Source organism: Pomacea canaliculata, linkage group LG2 (genome assembly GCF_003073045.1).
Source record: "Pomacea canaliculata isolate SZHN2017 linkage group LG2, ASM307304v1, whole genome shotgun sequence".
Taxonomy (NCBI): domain Eukaryota; kingdom Metazoa; phylum Mollusca; class Gastropoda; order Architaenioglossa; family Ampullariidae; genus Pomacea; species Pomacea canaliculata.
The window spans coordinates 25,197,639-25,220,544 of NC_037591.1; the positions used below are offsets into that span (position 1 = coordinate 25,197,639).

General features: G+C 35.9%; 1 protein-coding gene across 9 annotated transcripts in view; it reads left to right on the forward strand.

Annotated features, from left to right (window-relative positions):
• LOC112556493 (unconventional myosin-Va-like) overlaps positions 1 to 22,906 on the forward strand; it is a 58,585-nt gene that overhangs the window by 7,671 nt on the left and 28,008 nt on the right. For 3 of the 9 annotated variants that reach the window (XM_025225548.1, XM_025225553.1, XM_025225552.1), the window contains exons 2-31: positions 581 to 688; positions 3,703 to 3,811; positions 5,018 to 5,074; positions 5,591 to 5,735; positions 6,277 to 6,439; positions 7,107 to 7,237; positions 7,625 to 7,719; positions 8,097 to 8,204; positions 8,872 to 8,978; positions 9,331 to 9,462; positions 9,776 to 9,909; positions 10,338 to 10,419; positions 11,208 to 11,348; positions 11,549 to 11,758; positions 12,355 to 12,519; positions 12,931 to 13,028; positions 13,141 to 13,227; positions 13,421 to 13,532; positions 13,937 to 14,148; positions 14,828 to 14,942; positions 15,190 to 15,381; positions 15,551 to 15,640; positions 15,818 to 16,042; positions 16,313 to 16,406; positions 16,904 to 17,043; positions 17,327 to 17,437; positions 17,921 to 18,016; positions 18,363 to 18,527; positions 20,117 to 20,246; positions 22,023 to 22,061. In XM_025225548.1, the coding sequence (XP_025081333.1) occupies positions 581 to 688; positions 3,703 to 3,811; positions 5,018 to 5,074; positions 5,591 to 5,735; positions 6,277 to 6,439; positions 7,107 to 7,237; positions 7,625 to 7,719; positions 8,097 to 8,204; positions 8,872 to 8,978; positions 9,331 to 9,462; positions 9,776 to 9,909; positions 10,338 to 10,419; positions 11,208 to 11,348; positions 11,549 to 11,758; positions 12,355 to 12,519; positions 12,931 to 13,028; positions 13,141 to 13,227; positions 13,421 to 13,532; positions 13,937 to 14,148; positions 14,828 to 14,942; positions 15,190 to 15,381; positions 15,551 to 15,640; positions 15,818 to 16,042; positions 16,313 to 16,406; positions 16,904 to 17,043; positions 17,327 to 17,437; positions 17,921 to 18,016; positions 18,363 to 18,527; positions 20,117 to 20,246; positions 22,023 to 22,061 (3,793 nt within the window). Of the gene's footprint in view, positions 1 to 580; positions 689 to 1,588; positions 1,649 to 2,284; positions 2,297 to 3,702; positions 3,812 to 5,017; positions 5,075 to 5,590; positions 5,736 to 6,276; positions 6,440 to 7,106; positions 7,238 to 7,624; positions 7,720 to 8,096; positions 8,205 to 8,871; positions 8,979 to 9,330; positions 9,463 to 9,775; positions 9,910 to 10,337; positions 10,420 to 11,207; positions 11,349 to 11,548; positions 11,759 to 12,354; positions 12,520 to 12,930; positions 13,029 to 13,140; positions 13,228 to 13,420; positions 13,533 to 13,936; positions 14,149 to 14,827; positions 14,943 to 15,189; positions 15,382 to 15,550; positions 15,641 to 15,817; positions 16,043 to 16,312; positions 16,407 to 16,903; positions 17,044 to 17,326; positions 17,438 to 17,920; positions 18,017 to 18,362; positions 18,528 to 20,116; positions 20,247 to 22,022; positions 22,062 to 22,906 lie in introns of all 9 variants that reach the window. The other 6 variants (XM_025225545.1, XM_025225547.1, XM_025225546.1 and 3 more) reach the window with 4 other exon arrangements.

A 22,906-nucleotide genomic window follows, 5' to 3' on the forward strand; every position in this document is an offset into this window, starting at 1 on the left:
GACAAATAAGACGATGCATGAAAGTCCTGATCTGTGTTTTACCTATATATTGTTTTTCTTTCCTTTTTAAAATAAAGGAATAGATGATTCGAAGAATTTATTCACTGTTCTCATCATTGTCATCAAAGCTTGCAAACAGTTTGTAGTCAGACACATTCATTAAAATATGTATGAATGTCAGGGACCAACATTTTCTATTCCTCATTTTTTAAATATTCATTTCATATTATTTAAATGAGATCATTGTTGTTCCTTAGAAGGAAGAGTCTTTGTGGGACTGAATTTAAGAGACTTCTCCCACCCCCAACCCTAAATATCCTAGATGAGCTGGAGTACAGTAGTGTCTGTGTAGTCTTGGTGGGCATTGCTAAGTAAAATCTTGCAAATGAGATTTAACCATTAATTTCTTCCATACCAGATTTATGCAGGTTGCATTTTAGAAATCAGCTGCTATATTTATAGCACTTAAACATACAATTCAATAGCTTAGGCATGAAGTGATATGTATATATTTATTCATGGAATACAATTTCCAGATTTCTTGCAAATGTATTGCACAAAAGTCTTTCTCTTATTGCAGGGTGCTCGTATCTGGATCCCAGACCCAGACCATATATGGCGCGCAGCAGAGCTCCTTGAAGACTACAAGGGCCAGAACAAGATCAAGATCCAATATGAGGAAGGAGAGGTAAGTCTAGTGTCAAACAGAGCCAAAAGTGGAGATCATTTTGAAAGTAAAACCATGTTTCAAAAGTGATATTAATTAATATAGCTAAGAGTGGAGTGACAGGTGACCAGAACTTCCAGAAAAGTATTGCTGGGAAGTACACAGTGAAGGAACTACACATGGGTAGGACTGCTGTGATACCAGTGCTGCTGCCATACCAACTTAAGATTTTTATTTTAAAGTTGTTGTGGCCAGACATAAATTTGAAACTAAGATTCCTCCTCACAGTGTAAGCTGGAAGGTGTGTGGCTACATACCAGTTTCTTAAAGATCCACTGTTTGAGCAGTTGCTATGTTCTCTGGTGTGAAGAGGGAATCAGTGTCAGGAATTTCTGATTATTTTGTGACATGAGAATTATAAAAGATAGATGCACACACACACACACAGATGCGCTCTCACACACATACATGCGCACACATATATGTACACATGCATGCACTTTTACTCTCCTCTCTCACACAGATCATCATGCTTTTCTACCTGCCATGGATCTGATGTCCATGACACTGACTAAACATAAATCAATAGATGTAGCACTGACTAGGCTAATTTAGCAGTTAGTAATACAAAACAAAGTTGAATTAGTTAACAGCTGAAGAATTACCTTGCTCAGCATGGATGTGTTACATTTGGCAACATAGTTATTTTATTTTACAGAATATATTGCTTCATATCTGCCTCATATCTATATTGCATATCTGCAGTCTGAATCTTTTATCATACCCTGACTATATATTTTTTTAGCGAAAGTCTTCTGTGGGAATTTCTAGTTACTGAGTTAACATTTGCAAGTTTATTGGTGCCACACATGGCCTACTTCTTTCACCACTGTGTTGACCATCAGCCACCATTGTTTTCAGTTTTTTGGTGCTCCTCCTGTACGTACAGTGTTTGGAAGAACACAAATGATAGACTCTGGGGTAAATTGGATCATTTTGATTATTGCATTCAGTCTTGAACTGAGGCTGTGGCATGCCTGCAGACTGTGCAATGACAATATTGTCCCACAATACTTACTAACTAAGATTGCACTGGTGTTTTAATCTTTTTAACCAATTTGTTGTTCACTTGCTTACAAATTATTTTATTTGTGTCATTATTACTTTACCATAGATTTTGAAGTAAAATAGTCATTTAATTAATTTTATTGTGTGATCCATAAAGATATGATCACTGCATGTCACTAAAGTACGTAAAGCGATTTGAACCTGGCTGGTGCTGGGTAAAGGTGCTATATAAGTGTATGAGACTTTGAGACTCATCATTATTTTGAGAGGAAACAGTCTATCTTTTTCTGTAGACCATAAAATCTTGCAAATCAAAGCATGCCAGAGACTGAGAAGTGAAATAATGATAAAATAGTCTGTTATTACTCATTAAATATGTATCAGGAACTTTTTCCCCATTTCTGTATTTGATTTTGATCAGGCTTAGTGAGAACTCTGGTTAAACTGGAATTGTAACATAACTACTTCATTTTGATCGAGATCATACCCATGATCATATCATGAGATGAACTCATAATTTTTGTTTTCTTCTCACTGGACATCCTGCAGGATAATTGGGTCGTAAGTTTTACCCTATATTTTTGTCTCCTTTCTGTTCCATCCATTGGCATGTCAATACAAATTTATATTTTTGAATATGTAACTTCAGTTTCCTTATCTTCTGTATTTTCTTATCACTTTTGATTTCTGAAAAATGTCTGAGTGCCGTTGTTATCTCAGCATTAGTTGGTTTCTTTATTCATAATATTATGATGAGACTAAAACAATTGCTACCCTCTTTTCCGTTGCGTTGTCTCTTCATTTTCCACATGTCCAAATCTGTAAAGGATTTACCTCTTTAGTGCTGTCTGCTGTATTGTGTCTTGTGTTCATATTCCAGCAGTTCAGTTGCTTCTCTCCAAGTCCTTTTATGATATACATTAGGTAGTCCTTGTGTCTCACCATCACTATAGATCAACTTTTACTGCATTCTTGAGAAGCTCATGCAAAATTCTTGTCAACTGCTGGTGAGCAATTTAGAGTTTGCCATGACATTTAATGTCATTTTGTCCTAGAACTTCAGTGTAATTTGTGTTACATGTAGTGAATGTTTCCTTGTAGTTCCATAGATCCCCTACTGCTCTGGCATTAGAGATCCAAAAAGCATGTGAGAGTGAGAGAGAAAGAGAGAAGAGAGAATTTCATGGGTTGTGTGAGCATGCACAAATGTTTATCGTGTTAATGCATACTTGCATTTATGCATGTGTATGTATTTCTGCACATGAATCTCAGCATGCCATGTCAAGCAAAAGATAAGAGGAATAATGAATGCATGCACGTGACTACAATATCTTAACCCAATACAGTATATGCATGACTGACATGCAATGTTAAATGTTGCGATGCATTATGCATTATGGACTGTTCTGCCTTTTTAAAAAAAACAATCTTTCATTAATTGAAAGTGATTTCTGCTGGGTTTTCTGCTGAAAACAGTGAAAGTCTAGACAGTAGTTTACAATCTTTTATACTTTATAATATAATGTTTGTGGTTTTTATTTATTGGATTGAAAGCTGTCCATTTATAATGACTTAGCTTGATTGAGTATAGGCAAACATGTTTTATCTTCACTATCTGAAACAGCTGTAGGGAATTAAAACCAAGTCAACTTCCTTGATGATGTGATAAATGATTATTAAGCTTATGGCTTATTTATGATTGAATAATAATATAATATTTAATAAGCACAAGAAAATGCTTTAGACAGTGCTTGAAAACATATCAGATTTGTGGTAGCACTTCTGTCTGTGGGAAGATTGGGGAGTTTGTAGATTGTTGTCAAAACTTATAATTACATGTTTCTTTATTAGTTATTGTATTTATTGTTCAAAAGATGTTTTTAGAAGACAAATAGTAGACATTTTTTTATAAAAATTTAAATACAAAGCTGCAAGAATTGAAATAGGGATTTTTAAATTTCCTTCAGGAATCCGCAATTTCTATATCAGACACCAAATTGCCTCACCTTCGAAATCCAGAAATTTTGATAGGTGAAAATGATCTTACTTCACTGAGTTACCTGAATGAGCCAGAAGGTAAGATCCTTGTCTGTCATACACAATAATGTCTTGGTTAAATGCTTGCTAATTGTTTCATATGTATTTTATTAAAGATGTAATCCTGTGAATTCTTAGTCTAAGCTTCTTGACTGTAGAACATGTTTTGGTAGCAAAAGTGTCCTCCTAAAACTTTCAAATATTTGAAACCCATTTATTAGACATTATAGTCAAATATAAAAGAAAGTTAACTTTGTTGAATATTTGTTTATGCTGCGGGATGTTTTATTTAGATTAAACTGGAGCCTTAATATCAGCAGTTCATCTGAGCATCTATTCTGCATCAGCAATACTTATTCATTTGATGAACTTTCCAATTTATTATAATACTTGATCAATCTGAGATAACGATGTGGGAGCTGTTTGCTGAATCAAATATCTGGATTTGCCTGGGAAGCCAGTGCTTAGTATTTCACAGCTGCAAGTCTCTTTGTTTATGAAGGACCATGATTTACTGTTACAGCATATATAGATATCATACTTTGTTCCCAAATTTAACAGTTTAAAGGTTTAAAACACCTGCTTTCAGCCAAAAATTAGATGAAGGTTCCTCCTCATAAACAAATTTGCAGAACTGTGTATAACACAATGTAAAATGTTTGAGACTCCAGTTCAAGACATTAGCTGAATTAACAAGAATGTCTGTCAAGTCTGTATTATTTCTGACCCCATTCTTTTTTTTTGCTTTGTGTCACCTACCCTTAGTTGACATCTTTTTTCAAGCTTAGTGTAAGATTTTTGTATTACCATCTTTTACCTTTATTTAGGCTTGGCATCAGTATACTTGCGCTTCATATACTTTGAGCAGTTGGCTATATGAACAAGTGTAGCAAAAGAATATGTAGCCAACAAAGAACATTTAAAGGTGAAAAATAAAGCCATTTTATATGATTAGCAGAGGAGTATAATAAAAATATAGTTATCTATGTGACTAATTTTTCAATTGTAGGAAGTAGTGACTGTTTTGAGTGGTAAGTGTCTTATTTTTCTCCAATTTGTCAAACTGTCTTGGTAAGTTTAGTGTGACTTAATGCAGACTATCAGGCTCTGCAGACTCTTATACATCTTCCTGCTGGTTAAATCTGTGTAACATCCTTCTAAATAAAGCTGCCAGTTAAATATGTGTTACATACCTCTAAATACAGCTGCATTACAAAACTTCATGCATTGGTTTACTGTTTGCAGTGCTGTACAATTTAAAAGTGCGTTTCTTGGAGCAAAACTTGATCTATACATATTGTGGTAAGCAGTCTCAAACATCATTTTTTATTAAATGGTTGTGGATCATTAAATATATACATAAAAATTGCTAACAATTCTTATATAGTTTCTTTGTATTATGCTGGAAATTAAACCAGAGGTAGACTGCACAAACATGTGCATAATCATCCTTTTATGTTTGTGTGTGCATGTATCCACATCTGTTTCTCTGCATGTATTTGCAGGAGTAAGAGTGAGAAATTTTTAAGAAGTGTTAAACTTTTATGCATTGTTTTAATGCATTGCATGCAACTCATTGCAAATCTCTTTAAATAAGATGAGCAAGTAGAAGTCTTTAAATTATTTAGTTGAAAATTGAAGATGTATCACTAAAGAAGTGTTTATGCAAACTAATCTTCTTATGTCAATTTCTTTTTAATTATTTATCAATTTTCATCTCCTGTTTGTCACCATTCGTGTTCGACATCATCATCACTAACCTGTTGTTTTGTGTAAAACTCCAGGACGTATTTGATATTTGACTTGTGACTGGTGCAGGCATTGTCTTGGTGGCCATCAATCCATATGAGTACCTTGAGATATATGGAAATGACATCATCCATGCATACAGTGGCCAAGACATGGGGGCCATGGACCCCCACATCTACGCTGTTGCTGAGGAAGCCTTCAAGCAGATGTCAAGGTGAGTTCATCATTGAGAATCTTGAAGTCTATTGCGTAGACCCAATTCTAAAATTGTTGTATTTAACATAGTACAACAGATTTTTAGTATTCTTGATTGGACTAGTGAGTGTCATGTATGTTTAACAACTGAGATGCTTGGTATGAAGTTCAAAAAGAAGATTGAATAGTATGTCAGGAGCATGGCTGATATGCAGATGTTTGGCACCAACTGCAGGTGACTGGTGCATAAGCTTAGGATGCTGGGCATCAACTACCTAGTCCTGACCAGTCAGATTTGAAAAAAAATAATGACCATTTTCCTGCTCTTGTCCCATCCTTTTTTGTGTGTTTTCGTGTCACTTTTCACTTAACAAACATAAAATAAGACAAAAACAAAGGGTCTGCATTCTTTCTAGAATATTGGCTTATTTTATTAAAGTAGCTTGTATGTTTGTGTGATTAGTTATGTATAAAGCACTGTTTCTGTCAGAGCTATAATAAGCTAATCCTTTGTAGTAAGTGATAATTTCAGTCAACTTGAAGTAGGTTCTTTGTTGCAGGTTTGAACAGAACCAGTCTATCATTGTCAGTGGGGAATCAGGAGCTGGTAAAACAGTGTCAGCCAAGTATGCCATGCGATACTTTGCCATGGTGGGTGGGTCACAGGCTGATGAACAAACCCAGGTTGAAGCAAAAGTGCTGGCTTCAAACCCAATCATGGAGGTGATGCTTAACTTTTTTTAAATTACAGTCTTAAATGTAATAATGATTTAAGTGTTTGTTAAAGACTTTGGAGATGACAAATGCCTGAAAGCATGTTTACATGTTGGCTTTCTCACACACTTTCGCTGTGACAAATATATAGCGGTCCGGTGGCGCAACGGTTACCGCTGTTAGCGCCTGTCACCAATACAGTGAAGGTTGGCTGCCCAGAGTTCATTTCTCGTCTCGGGCATGCTGTTCTTTCTCTGCATGTGGCATCTGTTTACAGGGCTGGCTGCCTGCCGTAATATAGCCTTAGTTGCTGGCACGGCGTTATCTCCCCCCCCCCCTCCCCCGTGACAAATATATAGATCATGTTTCTTTATAGTTTTGTTATACTAAATGAATTGTAATACTTGTCAAGCTTTTACATACTTTGCCTTATATATTGGAGTGTGGGTGTGTTGGTGTATAGTAAATGTTAGAAACTTTCTTTTTTTAATCTGCAACAAAATTAAGTGAATAGTTTATTCTCATTTTTGGGACAAGATGCTTAACTGAGTACCTTCAGACAAATATTTTTGTCAGCATTCCTTCCTTAAATTATAACTTGAAAGAAGATGAGCAAGCTTGCTGAATATACATATTGAGTTTACTTGGTTATTCACAGTCTTTTACATGATTCCAGGCTATTGGAAATGCTAAAACAACACGTAATGATAACAGTAGTAGATTTGGAAAATACATTGAGATCAGCTTCAATAAGCAACATGCCATCATTGGGGCAAACATGCGCACATACCTTTTGGAGAAATCAAGGTAACTTTTTTGAAGTTGAATCTTGAGATTCTGCATGTTTGTCCTGTTTCCCAGTATTCTCTAGAACTGAATGGGAATTATCAAAGGTCAAGGAAGTCTTGAATGTTATTTATTTGTTTTATTTCTTTATTCTCTTAATTTTCTTTCACACAGATGATTTCAGATATTTACATGACACGAGTGCATTCTTAAAGCCTATGAAACATTATGACTACCTAAGGTGTGGGCACAGATAAAACTAGTGGCCAGATTTTTAATAGCACCCTTTGTCCTGGAAAGTTTTTGGTTAAATCTGATTTTAACATCTAGATTTTAATATATAGCAAATTAATAGAAATTTGGAAAGAATGGTCTCTTGGAAATACTTAATTTTTTTCCTTCCATCAGAGTGGTGTTCCAAGCATCAGAGGAAAGAAATTACCATATATTTTATCAGTTGTGTGATTCTGCTGATGATCCAGAATATGAGAAGTTTGAATTAGGTAAGCTTTTTCTAAAGAAAACACATGCTTATATAGGCATATGATACTTATTTGAAGTGAATCTGTTAAATTCACAATTTAAACAAAAAATTTATGTAGGCCACACAAAAAGCAATGGATATTATGATACTGAGATTAAGAAGGTACAGCAAACTTGAAGCAGTTCACCAATGACAGAAATTGTGGAAGAAGATTTTTTAAACAGGATCCAGTCTCTTCCTCTCAAAGTTTCAGGCTATTGTAGATTATGCCTTATACCTCTGTGTTTAAACATACATTTTCTGAAACCATCGATGAAGCGTATTTTTTTAAAAAGTTTAATATAAACAAACAAAACATTTGTGCTCATCAGAAATTGGTTCACTTTACCTGTCCAGGCTCTGCAGATGACTTTTTCTATACTAGCCAAGGTGGAGCACCTGTCATTAAAGGAGTTGACGATGCTGCTGAACTTAAACGTACAAGGGAGGCCTTTACGATGCTGGGCAAGTTCCATTCACCATATTATGTCCTAGTGCCACTCCATATAGTCCTTGCCTTAATTTTTTAAATATTCTAAGGTATGCCACAAACTTTTATCTTTTTATACTAACATATATTTCATTATTTGCTATATCAGAAGTAAACACAAAACATCCAGTTTTGTGTATTAATCTTTTCACATGTGGACTCTGCTTGCCAAAACTGAAAGGAGAATCCAGGCATTCAAGAGCAAGTGTCTGCTCCAGATCTCATACAGAGAACATAGAACCAGTGACTGTATGAAGCATTGTTGCTGCACTTGTATGACGCCAGGGACCTCTACTAGCAAAAGTCACGCGACATAAGGTGGTCTTTGGCCATGCAACCTGGCACAACACCTTGTCAAAGATTGTCCTTGGAGGGTAGTCAACACAGCCAGAGGAAGAGCTGGCTTACAAACATCAAAGACTGGACTGGTCTTCCTGTACAGGATCTGCTTATTATCGCCCACAATAGGCAAGAGTGGCAGGCCATGTCAGCTGCCACATCTATCCATGTGCTTCCCTCAACGACAGGGACTGGTCAAGGGACGACTGACTGACTGATGTCCTTACACTTGTGGGTCTGGAGGTAAGTACAAGAAAAGGAGATAACTTAAAATAAGTTGATGACAGACATAATGTGTTGCAGGTTTCAGCGGCAAGAACCAGATGCTGATACTTCAAATCATATCAGCCATACTGCACTTTGGCAATGTTCACATCAGCGAGAAAGAGGGAGAAGCCTGTGAAATACCTGTAAATAACCTTCATCATCATTTATTTATTTTAGTCATGGAAATGCTGTGTCTGTTGCTTGTCTGAATAATTTGCTGTTGTTGTGGGGTGGTTTTTCTAGGGGTTGAAGAAAGGTTGTATGTTTTGAAATGATAAGGTCGGATTATTGTTGGAATGAAGTGCTCTCTCAAGGGAAAGTTTGTGAAATTTTATCATCAAAAGAGTGAAAATGTTAGGTTATATAAAAAAAAAATCATATTCCTCCCTCTTTTTCTCCTCAGCTGGATTATGTGCTTCTCATTTTACTAAACATTTTTTTCTTGTTGTTCAATGTATTATCACCAGTAATTGTAAGCTTTTTTACCTTGTGCAGGCAAATGATAAAGCACTGACAACAACATGCAAGTTACTGGGTATTCAGGAGTCACAGATGCGCATGTGGCTTTGCCATCGTAAAATTGAGACGGTTGGCGAAACACTTACAAAACCACTTTCAGAAAGCCAGGTATGTTCCATTTGCTTATTTGCAGGAAATCATTAGAATGAAAATCTTTTGTATAAGTCTAAGTGTGATTGTATACTGTTTCGATTGTATCTTTTATTAACATCTAATATCAGTAACAAATATTTGCTGTTCTAAATCTTTAAGTAACGGTGTGGTTGGTCAATAATTTTCTGTAAGATGTTGGTGATGCAGTTACTTTGAACCCATCATAAGCAAGAAGTGTTTGCCATTTTTACATTCAGACTTCAAGAGAAGAGTTATTGTGAAGTAGTGCCTTGAATTCATTTCTTAAAATGTTTCTGTTTGTGCACAGGCAGCCTTTGGGCGTGATGCTTTGGTGAAACACATCTATTCGCGGGTCTTTGACTGGATTGTCACTCATATCAACAAGAATCTTCGGAGCACAGTCAAAGTCCACAAGTTTATTGGTGTACTGGATATATATGGGTAAGCTTGTAATACATTTAACCTACTGTTTGCTGTCTTAACACTCATGAATATGAAAATGAGGAATTTCTAAATGACTCCATCACATAGGCACTGTATATCAGTCTATAATAGAAGATTACATATCTGTGCTCAATGAAATAACTAGCATTTTAACACTGTACTGATGGTTATTGTACAGTAAAAGTAATTGTTGCCACAGTATTTCCATAGCTAATATCCACTGAAGTGGATTCCCAGTGCTAGAGTATTGTAATATGAATAAGATGTAGCATAAAGAAGAGGATGTATACATTTTATAAAATTCTTTGTATTGAAACTTTATACTTACCAGACAATACAAACATGCTATCTTTTTTATTTTCAATTCTTGGATTTCTTTTTTTGTGCCTCCTTTAAATGCTATTCTGCTATTTGTTTTTCTGCAGGTTTGAAACTTTTCAGGTTAACAGCTTTGAACAGTTCTGTATCAACTATGCCAATGAGAAACTTCAGCAGATCTTTAACATGGTATGTAAACCATTCTTACTTAAAGTAATAGTTAAGTGCAATTTGTTTCTTTTAATGATTGGGTAAAGCTCAGAGCAAGATAATATTTCCCCTGATCTCGATGAATAGCCCTCTTCAGTTCTTGAGATACATGCCTACAAATCACTATGCACAGAAATAGGTTGAAATTGTGCTGTTCGAGGCCTAATTAACATATATTCCAGTTCTCGTTTTGGCTGAGACTTTCTTAAAAGACATGTTCATTAATTATCCTAACACCTGTGTTGTTGACAACTTTCTGTGCATGATGATGCATGTTTGTGTGTGTCTTGAGAGCCAAAGCGTATTTTTCATGTGACGTGGTAGAAATACCTGAATAAAAGTATTACTTTAGCTCTACTTTCGATGTCATGCTGTTTTAACAGGCTAACTAGTTTTATGCAAAGTGTCAGTTTACTGACACATTTACAATCATATCTAAAACACAACTGTAGCACAATACAAAATAGGCCATTATGTTTTGTGAGAGTTTTCTTTTAGGTTTTTTATTTTTTTTTGAATTAGCAGACTGCTAATCCCCCAGCATTGATCGATACTTTTCTTGTGAAAGGGTTCCTGCTATATCACAAACTAGGATCAGGTTGCTTTTAATTCGTGAAAGTATGCAGAAATGGAAAGTCAGAAATCCTTCCAGAAATGGAAGCAGTTTGCATGTTGTGCGAACATCTGGCTGCTAAAATTCTAGGTATGCATGTTCCAGTCTAGCAGTGTACTCATATTTATTAAATACTTGATTATATTTTCCACAGCATGTGTTTAAACTGGAGCAAGAAGAGTATGTAAGGGAGGCAATAGAGTGGTCCTTCATTGACTTTTATGATAACCAGCCCTGCATCGACCTTATTGAGAGCAAGCTTGGTATACTGGACTTGCTAGATGAAGAATGCAAGGTGAGGTTATGCTTCTTCTCTCATGTGGCATTTTAAAAATCTTATTCCTTTGATATCGGCAAAGTAATGGGAAAGGACTAAACACGAAATGTTAAAATGGATCATCCTTTGGTGCATAGAAAGTTAATGGGGAAAACACAATATGATCATCATTAAAGTCAGTGCCACTTTTAATCTTAATGGTTTCCTAAATTCTGCAGATGCCTAAAGGGTCTGATGCCAACTGGTGCCAGAAGCTGTATGACAAACATTTAAAGAAGTCCAAACATTTTGACAAACCTCGAACTTCCAATATGGCTTTCATCATCAACCACTTTGCTGACAGAGTGGAGTATCAGGCTGAAGGGTTTTTGGAGAAGAATCGTGACACAGTGCTTGAAGAGCAGGTCAACATTCTGAAGGCCAGTGAGGTGAGAAGAAATTTTATGGATTCTAGCTTCTAAGAACACCAATTTTCAACTTACTGAATATTTTTGATCTGTTGTTGGTTTGATGGGAAGAAAACTTTTCTCCATTGAAATGATATATATATATTTTTTTTTGAAGGAATCCACTTAACATTTATGATGTGCTAATTTTTGTGATGAAAACAGTGTAAGATGATGGAAATTAGTGCCTAAAAAATCATATTTAAAATAAAAAACTTACATTGGTTTTTCAAGTTAAGTAGTCTTCCATTCAATGCATAGAAAAAAATTTCACATGTTTGTATTGAAAGAAAAACCTTCAGCCCTTCCCCTCAAATTGTTTTTATAGATATCAAGCTTTTAGGATGAATAAAATGCATTCTTTTCTCTCAGACAATCATGGAACAACTGTATTACTTAGAAATGCTGCATACCTGATTTTAATTGTCATTTTTATTGACAACGTAATGTAAAAAATAATAAAAGATGTATTTAGTTATTTCTTAACAGGCTAAAAAGGAGTGAAAGTTTTAATGTTGCATATGTAAATCTACATGAGACCTGTTTGTTGTCTCCCTCATCTCCTGTTCTGTTTCCAGTTTGAACTGGTTGCTGAACTGTTTACTGAAGAAGATAATATGGGCGGGTCCCAGGGTTCAAGTGCAGCTCATGGCCGAAAACGGACATCCTCCACTTCCACACAGCCAATCAAAGCTCAGCCCAAAGGTGCCAGTAAACAACACAAGAAAACTGTTGGTTCACAGGTCAGGAGTCTTGTGATGGTGCTGGTGGCAGTAGCAGCTATGATAAAGTGTAGGGGAAGGCGTGTTGTTAAAAAGCTAGTTTTATGGTGTTTTATTGATTAGCACTGATTTCTGTGGTGGAGAATGCCTGGTGATAAAAATTTTTTTATGTATATGCAGTATAGTGCAGAGGATATAAAGTGTGTTAGTTTTAGAGCTGATGATGTTGGAAGTAATCTTTGTGGTTATAGTGGACATTAACAACTGGATCTACTGTTGATTACAAAAGGAGAATGTGAACAAAAAAGGCAGTTGTGATGATAAGGTGATAAAGAGGAATGGAACATAAATCATGAACAAGTATTCCTAGCTGTTAACAGCCTAGTAGTAACAAAATTATGCAGGTTTTCTTTTCTTTTTCTTGTTGTGTAGTTCCGGGAATCATTACATCTGCTGATGGAGACATTGAATGCAACAACCCCACATTACATTCGATGCATTAAGCCCAATGACAGCAAGGAGTCTTTCTCGTAAGTTAACTTGAATTATATGTATTACGAGAGATCAACTATTTGCCTCAGGCCATGTGAAAAATTAATGTCATATGTGTGCAGTCACTATGTCTGTATATGCGTTTTATAGATTTGATCCCAAGCGAGCTGTTGAGCAACTGAGAGCCTGTGGTGTTCTGGAAACTATACGCATCAGTGCTGCAGGTTATCCCTCAAGGTAAACCTTTTTTATGGTGTGTGAATATGCAGGAACGTTTTGTGTGCATGTTAGAAAGATTCTTGAAAACTTTTATGAATAAAATGACACATTTTGTGGATGTTACTGCACTCTTTACATTTTTTTGCCTGCGTGACTGGGCTGTTACAAATTTGAAACAGCCAAAGCTAAAATCCAAATTTCTGCATTGTAGGTGGACATACGCCGAGTTTTTCCAAAGATATCGTGTGCTAGCCACATTCAAGCTTATTGTCAAAAACAATATGCGAAAAACCTGTGAAGCCATACTACCAACACTCATTGCAGTAAGTTATTTTTTTGGTCATATTATTCTTGTATGAAGTTTGTTTTAAAGAACGCACCATTGAGGACTATTTTCCTTCTTGAAGTGGCAGGTCTTGAGAAGTAAAAAGTCTGTTCTCTCTTTTTTTTTTTTTAATTTTACGTTAGAGCTATTGTCTGTTTACTGACCATAAGAGATTTTCTTTACTTTAAATGATGAATTAGAAATGTTCATAACAGCCTACTGTTTCTAATGCTTTATCTTTCTGCCTTCCCCTCCTCATTTCCCCATGATTTCTGTCCACATTAATAGTACAACAATAAATTTTGTTGTGTTGGATAATGTCAGATATTTTTTTAAATATTTAATAAAGCCCCTGGAAAAGTTCTGCATTGTTAACAGACACCATCGGACATTTTCTCTTAGGATGAGGAAAAATATAGATTTGGCAAAACAAAAATCTTCTTCCGTGCGGGTCAAGTTGCATATCTAGAGAAACTCAGAGGAGACAAGCTGAAGGCATGTGGCGTCATGATCCAAAAACATATCCGTGGATGGCTGCAAAGAAGGAAATATCGACGAATACATCGGTCTGCACTGCTACTTCAGACATATGGCAGAGGTCTCTTGGCGAGACGGTGAGAAATTCCCTTTTAACTGAATTTTTTTATTTTAAGAAAACATGTTGGGGTGTAAATGTTAATTATTGAAGGCACCTGCACCTACTGTGTAAAACATGCGTCTTCCCACAACAAGTCGGAAGCAGTCATGGACACACGTATATATGCTCTTGCATGCTTTGACACAAACACATGCTGTATGAATGCTTATGAACATATTTTCATGCACCTACACACAATTTGTCATACTAGGAAAAAGTGTAATGCCTTGTTTCTTTTATTTTATACAAGAAAGGAAGTATATGTATATGTGAACATTGTTGCACATTGTTCTCACACATACATGCACATGCATGAAGTATATGTTTTCTTTTCACTTTTGCGGTAACTTGTCCACATTCATAGTAAATTTTTCATAACAAATATTAGTGATTTAAAGATTTGATTGCATGGTCCCTCTAGGGTTTAATTACTAAATTATTTCCTTTCCTGTCGCTACCATCTCTTTGCTTTATCAAGTTTTTAAAATAAGGCTCAGATTTGGTTGTTCAGACTTTCATAGGGTTTTTATAATCAGTCTTAGAGGAGCTCAGATATTGTTGCTGCTGCTGCTGCTGATAATGAGTATGATAGGATGATTATATTGGTGGTAAAAATGAAGAGATAGAAAGCCTAATACTTGATATCTTCTTAATAGGAAGGCTCTGTACTTGCGAAGAACAAAAGCAGCTATCAACATTCAGACCATGTGGCGATGCTACAGGGAACGCAAGGCTTACAGAGAGACATTTAAGGCTATTGTGGTCCTTCAGGTTAGTTAGAACCCAGATACAAAAGATGAGAAAAGAGCTTACATGTCTTGGATACCTTCTTATAAAATAGCTGTATTTCTAAAATATTTTACTACTTAAGCATATTTTTAGGTGTTAGATTTGAGCTGAAATATTTTTTTGTTTGTAGGGGTTGCCTCTAAAACATTGTAGATATATATAAAATACATTTTATCATTCTGTCTTTGGAGATTCTCAACATGTACCAGCATACCTCTGTTCACTACAGGCTCACATTCGGGCTCAGTTTGCGCGAAGGCAGTACCGGGGCCTTCTTGAAGAGCACAAGGCAGTCCTCATACAGGCACACATTCGTGCCTTCCTCATGCGTCGCAAGTTCCGCCTTGTCCTGCGTGGTATTATATTGGTTCAGAGTCACTACCGTCGTCGCAAAGCTCGCTTGCAGCTGAAACTGCTGAAGGTACTTTATTTAATTTTTTTAATTTTACCCTTTTTTCTTTTTTGTTTCTAATATACATATATGTGGATCTTTGACATAAGACTATTGATGTTTGGACTGACATTGCCTTCCTTACCTGTGCCAGATTAGTTTGTCTTATATTTTCATACATCTTTATCTGCTTTGGTAGATTGAAGCCAAATCTGTGGAGCATATCAAGGTGGTCAACAAAGGCTTGGAGAACAAGATTATTGAGCTACAACAAAAGCTTGACGAGAGGGTAATCAGCTGCACATAACTTTTTGCAAGTTAAACTATGTGAAACTGATGTTGACTGTCATGCATAAAACTCTGATTAATTTCTTGAGTTGATATTTTATAAAAGGTTTTTGTGTAGAAGTAAATAATCGTTATAATGCCTGTTTTATGCCTTTTGTGTGTTTCTGTGGATTATCAGGCTAAGGAATTAAACGTACTGAAGGATCAGGAGACAACAATGAAGCAGCTGAAGGTGGAGATGGAGCGTCTCAAGTCATCTGATGAAGTTGCTAAAGTATCATCAAATAAAGTCCTTGACCTTGAGGATGAGCTTGCTCGCCTCAGGGCAGAGCTAGAGGTTGTGACCAGAGAGAGAGACAGGGCTGTACGAGAAAAAATAGAGATGATGAAGGAGAATGAAGAGGTAGGTCACTGTGATTAGGTTTTTATTTTTTTTAACTAACTGGAAAAATATTTTGCTTTGTTTTTGAACTGCCAGATGTTTTTTAAAAAAGGATACATCATAGAAAAAATGTAGCACACACCATTCTCTGTGAGTATTGCTTATTTTCAGATCCAGAATAGGTTGAAGTGATATGTGATGGCTAAATAACCTAAGTTATTAATAGAATAATAAAAAGTAATAATAAAGAGAAAAGCTGATGAAAATCTGAAGTGGCAGTATTAATTACAGGTGCTGACCAGTATTTTGGAAGAAAAGATGTCCCTGAAGGAACAATTAGAAGAAGCCAATCGTCGCATCAAACTGCAGGAATCAAATTCTGAAGGTAACATTTTCCGTGCTTGGTCAACTTTTTTTTTTTTTTTTACCTGGTTGATACTATTGATGATTTTATAGATTTGAAGGTTCAGTCTTATTCTCTGTTTAGTACTATACATGTCTTCATGATATGAATACTTTTTGTAGTGATGTACATCATTAAAATGTTTAATGCCTAAGAGGGATACAAAATTTTTGTGCCGCTACCTAGTTTGCATTTTAGTATGCAAAACAGATTGTAGCTGCAAAAATCATTCACTTCTGCAGGAGCCAAGTGTGTAGAATGTGTAGAAAGAGTTAATAGCGCTTCTACTTCTGCGTCACTTCTCTTTGCCAGTCAGATCCAAAGAAAGGTGTTGCATAGGAACTAAACAGTAATCATAATTAATTATTTGTTTACTGCTTTTGAAGCCAAGGTATCTTATTATTTTGTTTAATTAAAAAATGTTTGCTTCGATTTAGAAACATGATGATGAGAAACACCATGTGCTGTTATGGCTACAGATTTTGTGAAGGATCAGGTCGAGGCTGCTAAACGGGGATTGATTCAGGAGTTTGAAGCTGAACGGTCTCACCATCAACGCCTAGTCAAGGAACATGCCCGCCTGCAACAGCGTCTAGAGAACCTGCAAGGAGAAATGCAGGTAGGTTAAAATGCTCAGGTGAGATACAGGGAGAAGTCACGTAAACTAGAGGGTTTCAGTGACATGATAAAGTAAGTTGTCATCCTCATGAACCACAAACTTTCTTGGGCACTCTTGACAGTTTTTACAGGAATCAGTTTTGTCTCTTTTCGAAAAGGAATGTGATCTCACTTTGTCTCATTTGCAGACTTAAGAAAGACATTTAATATCTAGGTAGATCATCATAATGAAGAATGGAAATTCTTTATAACCGTACCTTCGTGTTTTTTTTTATCTTGACTAGGTACTCACTAGTCCTACAGGCCACCACCACCGCACACCTTCTGATATCAGCGCTATCAGCACTGAATCCTTTGCAAGTTCTGCCGATACAGAAAAAAGGGAGGATGATGAGGTTAGTGCTGCAAAAGGGTTGGTGAGTGCCTACATCTGTTCAGATATAGGCTCACCTTTGAGAGCATGACAAGATTATTTGATAAAGTGAGCTGGCTCTTGGATTATGAAAGGTTAGTGATGGAGGAAAAAAGTGATCTTGTATCTTGTGCATTTACAAGATGTGATGGTTTTGGTAATGAAGATTAGTAAGGATGTGTTAAAAATAGATTCATTGTTTCCTTATTTACTCTCTAAGAGTTTGGTTTGGATGGATTAGTGATGGGTGAAGAACATCATATTGTATCTAGGGGAAAGTGATTAGTAATTAATGATGGTGGTGATGATACAGATGAACGAAGAAGCACATGCATGACAGCTAATGTCTCACCTCGAGAGCTTCACTGATGTTAGCCCTTTTTTTTTTCTACCCTATGTTTGTGAAGTTCTTTACTGAGCACAGAGAATCCAATTTGTTTTGACTGAGAGTAAAATGTGATTCCAGGATCAGGGTTATGATACTGCTAAGAGGAAAGGTGAGGCAGTCAGGAAAGTTCCCTCATTCTCTGAAAAAAGCCCTGCCGAGCGACTAGCACCAAAGGTAAGGAGACTGGCTTTTTCTAGTTTTTGTTCATTGTTCATTAGTTTGAAATCTCTAGATCTTTGGTTTTGGTTTCTTTAAGTCGAAAACAAGGTTTAGTAGCAGTTGTATATTTTTATAGTTTAATGTTTATTTTTTATTTATAGTTTTATATTTACATAGCAATTGTTTGAGAGGAGGTTTGTGTGTGTGTGTTAATGAGTGCGCACATGCATCTATATCTCATGACTGGCTATGTTGAAGATATGTACACAGGAAAGATGTTTAAAGCAGAGAATTTTATTTTCTTTTATTATTTTGTTCTTATTACTCTAAATGTACACAATCATGATATGCTTTGCTGCAGAAGACAGAAGATGTAGATGTGGGATTATTACTGAAGCTGCAAAACAAGGTTAAAGACCTGGAGAAAGACCGTGCAAGACTTCTAGAGCGCCTGGAAAAATATGAGGATGAGGGGGGTCCTGGGGAGAGTGGCTTTATCAGAGATTCTGCTTTCGATGCACTTAAGGTATGCTCAGATCTCGACCCCATAAATTAAGCCACTAAGTACAGGTGTTTTTATTGGCCATCTTAATCATATTTAATTTTATTTTTATTAGGTTTGCCTTAAAAAGATGCATTCTGCTTATTCAAAACATGAATGCCGTCTGAAGGATTTATACATGCTTTAAATGCATCAGCTTTATTCAGAAGAAAGAACAAATTTAGCATTTAAGCTGATCTTTTTCTTTGTGAGTACAGTTTACAAAATTATTGTGCAGTGTTTTTACTCTTGATGCACAAAAGCTATGCTATTTTTGAAGTTTTGCATTTAGAAATGAGAGAAAGTTTTCAGGATTTACCAATGGTTAGCTGCGTTGAAAATAAGCATTTTTTTCTTTTTTCCACCCTTTCTTTTTGTTTCTGTTGGCAATCATTTTTAAAGATTTTATACGATGTGTCAGAGATTCCATTTTTTTTTAAGATGTAAGTTTGTTCATCTCTTGGTTTCTGGACTATAGTCTGAAACAGAAAATTCTTTGATAGAAAAAAGAAAATTCCAAGGTATTTTTATTAAAGCATGTGTCGGTAATAGTTTGTCTAAAAAGATTCAGATGTGGACAGCTTTCAGGTCAATGGCTGCTTAAATTATCTTATATTTTTGTCCCTCAAAACTGGACAGAAACCTAATGTGAGCTTGGAGGATGTGGCATTGATTGTAGAATTACAAAATCGTGTCAGTATTGTTGAAGCATCCAACCGCAGAATGACAGAGTAGCTAGAGGCAGTGAATGAAATGGAAGGAGCTCAGTTTGATGGGCAGTTTATTTTGCATGGTTTCAAGGTAGACTGAGTGATGACGTACCTGTAACAAGAACACAATTTTATACATAATAGTAAACAGTCTAAAGAATTCATGTTCCTAACACTAAACGACCGAAATAAAACCTGTTAACAAAAATTTTAACAAGAACTAGTCACTTAACATTTACAAACTTTTCTCTTAAAATCCTTTCAAGTATATTTATTGAACTAAATGAATGTTTGGAATGTGTCTGTCACTCTTTTAATTGTGTGCTTACCATTATTAGTTCTGACATTAAATAATAATAAAAGTAATAACAAACAACAATAGAAAGTCACTTAAAAGTTATGCAAAGCTGTGAAGTATGTTTCACAAATTTTTGTTTGTCTTTATGGTGTTCATAATCAGTATAATGTTTTTTAAGTTTTATTTTGAAGAAAAGAGTTTTATTTATTTTTTTATAAAGTCACATTTAGTGTTACACTCATGCATTTAATTGACTTTTTCTCTTTCACAAGCTGTTGGTCTATGACAGATACTGCCGCATGAATTCAGAGTGTGTTTTTACAAGCAGAGAAAAACTCTGTCAAACTGCAGTTAAAAATTGGTATTTACTGTAAGTTGTTCATATGCAATGCGTCAGTGAAAGTAACTTTGCCTTTCAGTCAGCATTTTTAATGTATATGGTATAGTGTTCTTATTGTGTGTGTTGTATATTGCTCTTATTATGTATGTGGTATCATTTACTGATGATCGTTTTATGTGAGTTAAGATTTTGTATTTACTGTATTTTGTCTTTGCTGTATTTAAAGATGCAGGAACTGGAAAATGAGAAAGACAAACTGAAAAGAGAAGTGGAGCGGTTGATGAAATCCATCGCAGCAACCACTAATTTTGGGGACAATGGAGGTCAGGTTTCACCAGCAGCGAAAGAATTTCTGGGTAAGCGACAGACTTTTTGTCAAGCACTTTTTTCCATGGAACTGGCAGTGACAAGTTGCCTGATATGGCAATCATGTCAAACTACTTGCCTGAATGTGTTACATGGCTAACCCTTACACTGCCAGCCATTTTCCAGTTAATCGCATTCCTTTACCTTCTCTTTTTCCCAGCACCAAAGGTGGGCTTTAGAAGTTTTTTTTCTAAATACTTTTTCATTTATGCAAACATGAAATTAAGCCCAAGAAAGCTTTTTTTCACTTTTTGTTTTCATATGGCCTACAAATGGATGATTATCAACTTGCTTACTGTGATTGAGCAAATAGTATTGGCAATGCAAGGGTTAATCTGCCTGTTTTTGACTAGAATGGTGATAGTTTATGTTGTCTGTGGAAGACAATGTTCTTAGTAGTCAGTTGCCTTGCTTTGTGTCAACAGTCATTGTTTGACATTGCAACATTCTGTGTAAGCTTGCTAATACTAATGGTCTGCAAAATAATAATCTGCAAAAAGCTGATACTTCTAATTTTGTTATCATCTGTAATGTGCAGGTGAGTTTATTCTGCATATGCTTTCACTGTCTGCATGTAGCTTTCCACTTAAAATTATTTTCCAAAAGATGAATAATCTTCTGCTGACGCTGGCCTAAGGTAATGCAGTTACCTTTGTCTATATGATCACTTATCTACCTCTTACATCTGTGCTTAGAGGCGCTCCCTTGTGAGTTCGGGTGGTCCAGTGGTGCAATGGTTAGCGCCTGTCACCAGTACAGTGAAGGTTGGCTGTCCTGGTTTCAGCTCTTGTCTCAGGCATGCTGTTCTTTTCCTGCATGTAGTATCTGTTTACAGGCCCGGCTGCCTTAGTTGCTGTCTTCACCTAAAATACCAATCCCCCCTACCACTACCAACCCTCCACTCTTGTCAGTCAATGATTTAGTAATGCATCTCTGAACTACACTAAGGAAGTAGCATATTCATTAGTTGTGAAAACAAGCTAGACAAACAGGACAATCCAGACTTCATGAACCAGCAGATCAGAATTTCCATATGTCTTGAAACAAAATTTAGCTGGAGAAGTTTCAGTGACTCAGTCTAGGAGAAGAACTGTGATGATAATTACTCAAGCTAAGTGTATTATCCCATATTTTATTATAAACCAAGTTGTGTTATTGATACAGACCTTTGATTTTGTTTTGAGAAATCCTTTTTCTTGTCCTTTTTTTATATAATTCATGGTTCCTGTTCTTGCTATTATTAAAGTTTGTTGTGAAAGGTCACTGTGTTTATAAACAGAAATGTATGGTGGAAGGGAAGAAGAGAGATTGAATGTATTAGTCTTTGTGAATGAATGGATGGCCAAAGCCCACATTCCTACACATTCTTAATCCGTCAGTGATTCAGACTCTTTAACTGTCATCTTCACTTTTTTGTGTCCGCCATGCTTTCTTTTTCAGTCAACCAGAATATGTCTAGCTCATTTTGTCTGGTCATACTTTGAGGTTTACTCCATTCAACAAAGTCTTTCTCCTTTCTTTACCTTTCTCTCCTCCACTCCACTTAGTGGACATTCATTTACCTTTTTTCAGATGCAGTGGTGTGATATCTTTGTGCATTTATGTTATCTTCTGCATAGTGGTGTTATCTTCTGTGTAGTAGTGTGATATCTTTGTGCATGTATGTTACATGTTTTCTTTTCCTGCATGGACCATGGCCCTCTGTCTGGGCATTATCTCGGCCTCTGCCTGCTGTCTTCTCCTTATGTCCCTACTCTGCTAAACAGATCAGGGGTCCCTAAGCAGGCAGCTGGCCTTCTACAAGGGTAAGACAATGTTTGCTGCCCCAGATCACCACCCTCCAGTAATCTCCACATTGGTACCAACATGCAGACCTGTACTGCATAGCATGCCCCTACAAACCCACTGTATTCTGCACAGAAAAAATATCCAGCATGTCTCCATGCCATGTCACAACAAATTGAAGTATATTTTGTGTAGCAAATAAATACTAAATACTAAAATTGTCTGGAACATCCATTATAGGTATTTTTTGCAGTAATAATATTCTGCAAAATGAACTCTCAAGAAACTTGTGACATGGTGCTGACTAAATCCATGAAGTGATCACTATGGTTTTTTCTGAAGTTTCAAGAATCTGGAAAAAGCATATGAATCATACTTTATAGTAATGTGTTAATCAGAACATTCTGCATGTTAATTTTTGATAGGATTCATATTTAAATTTGGCCAGGCATTGTTAAAGTCAAGGATTTTTGTTTCACTCGTAAAAGAAATCCTGTGACTTTCCCTTTTATCCTGCTTATTTTCAACTCAGATTGCTCCACGTGCACTTGCCACAGCTGTGAGAGAATTGCAAGGAGAGAGAAAGGATTAACTAATTAATGTGTCTCTTTACACTTTATGGAGAAAAAGACATAGTATTTACATATTTTGTTTTGCTTGTATATAAGAAGACAATAGAAAGTAGAATGTCATCGTCAAAAGTGCAAAAAAAAATGTTATTAACTTTTTGACCTTCACAAGGTTAAGAATCTGTGTTACAGGCATGCTATTTATTTCTATTGGGGCTGAAGGTAGTATGTGAAATACAACACCATCTCCTTTTCACTTTGTGTACTATGGTTGACTCCTGGAATACATGTGACAT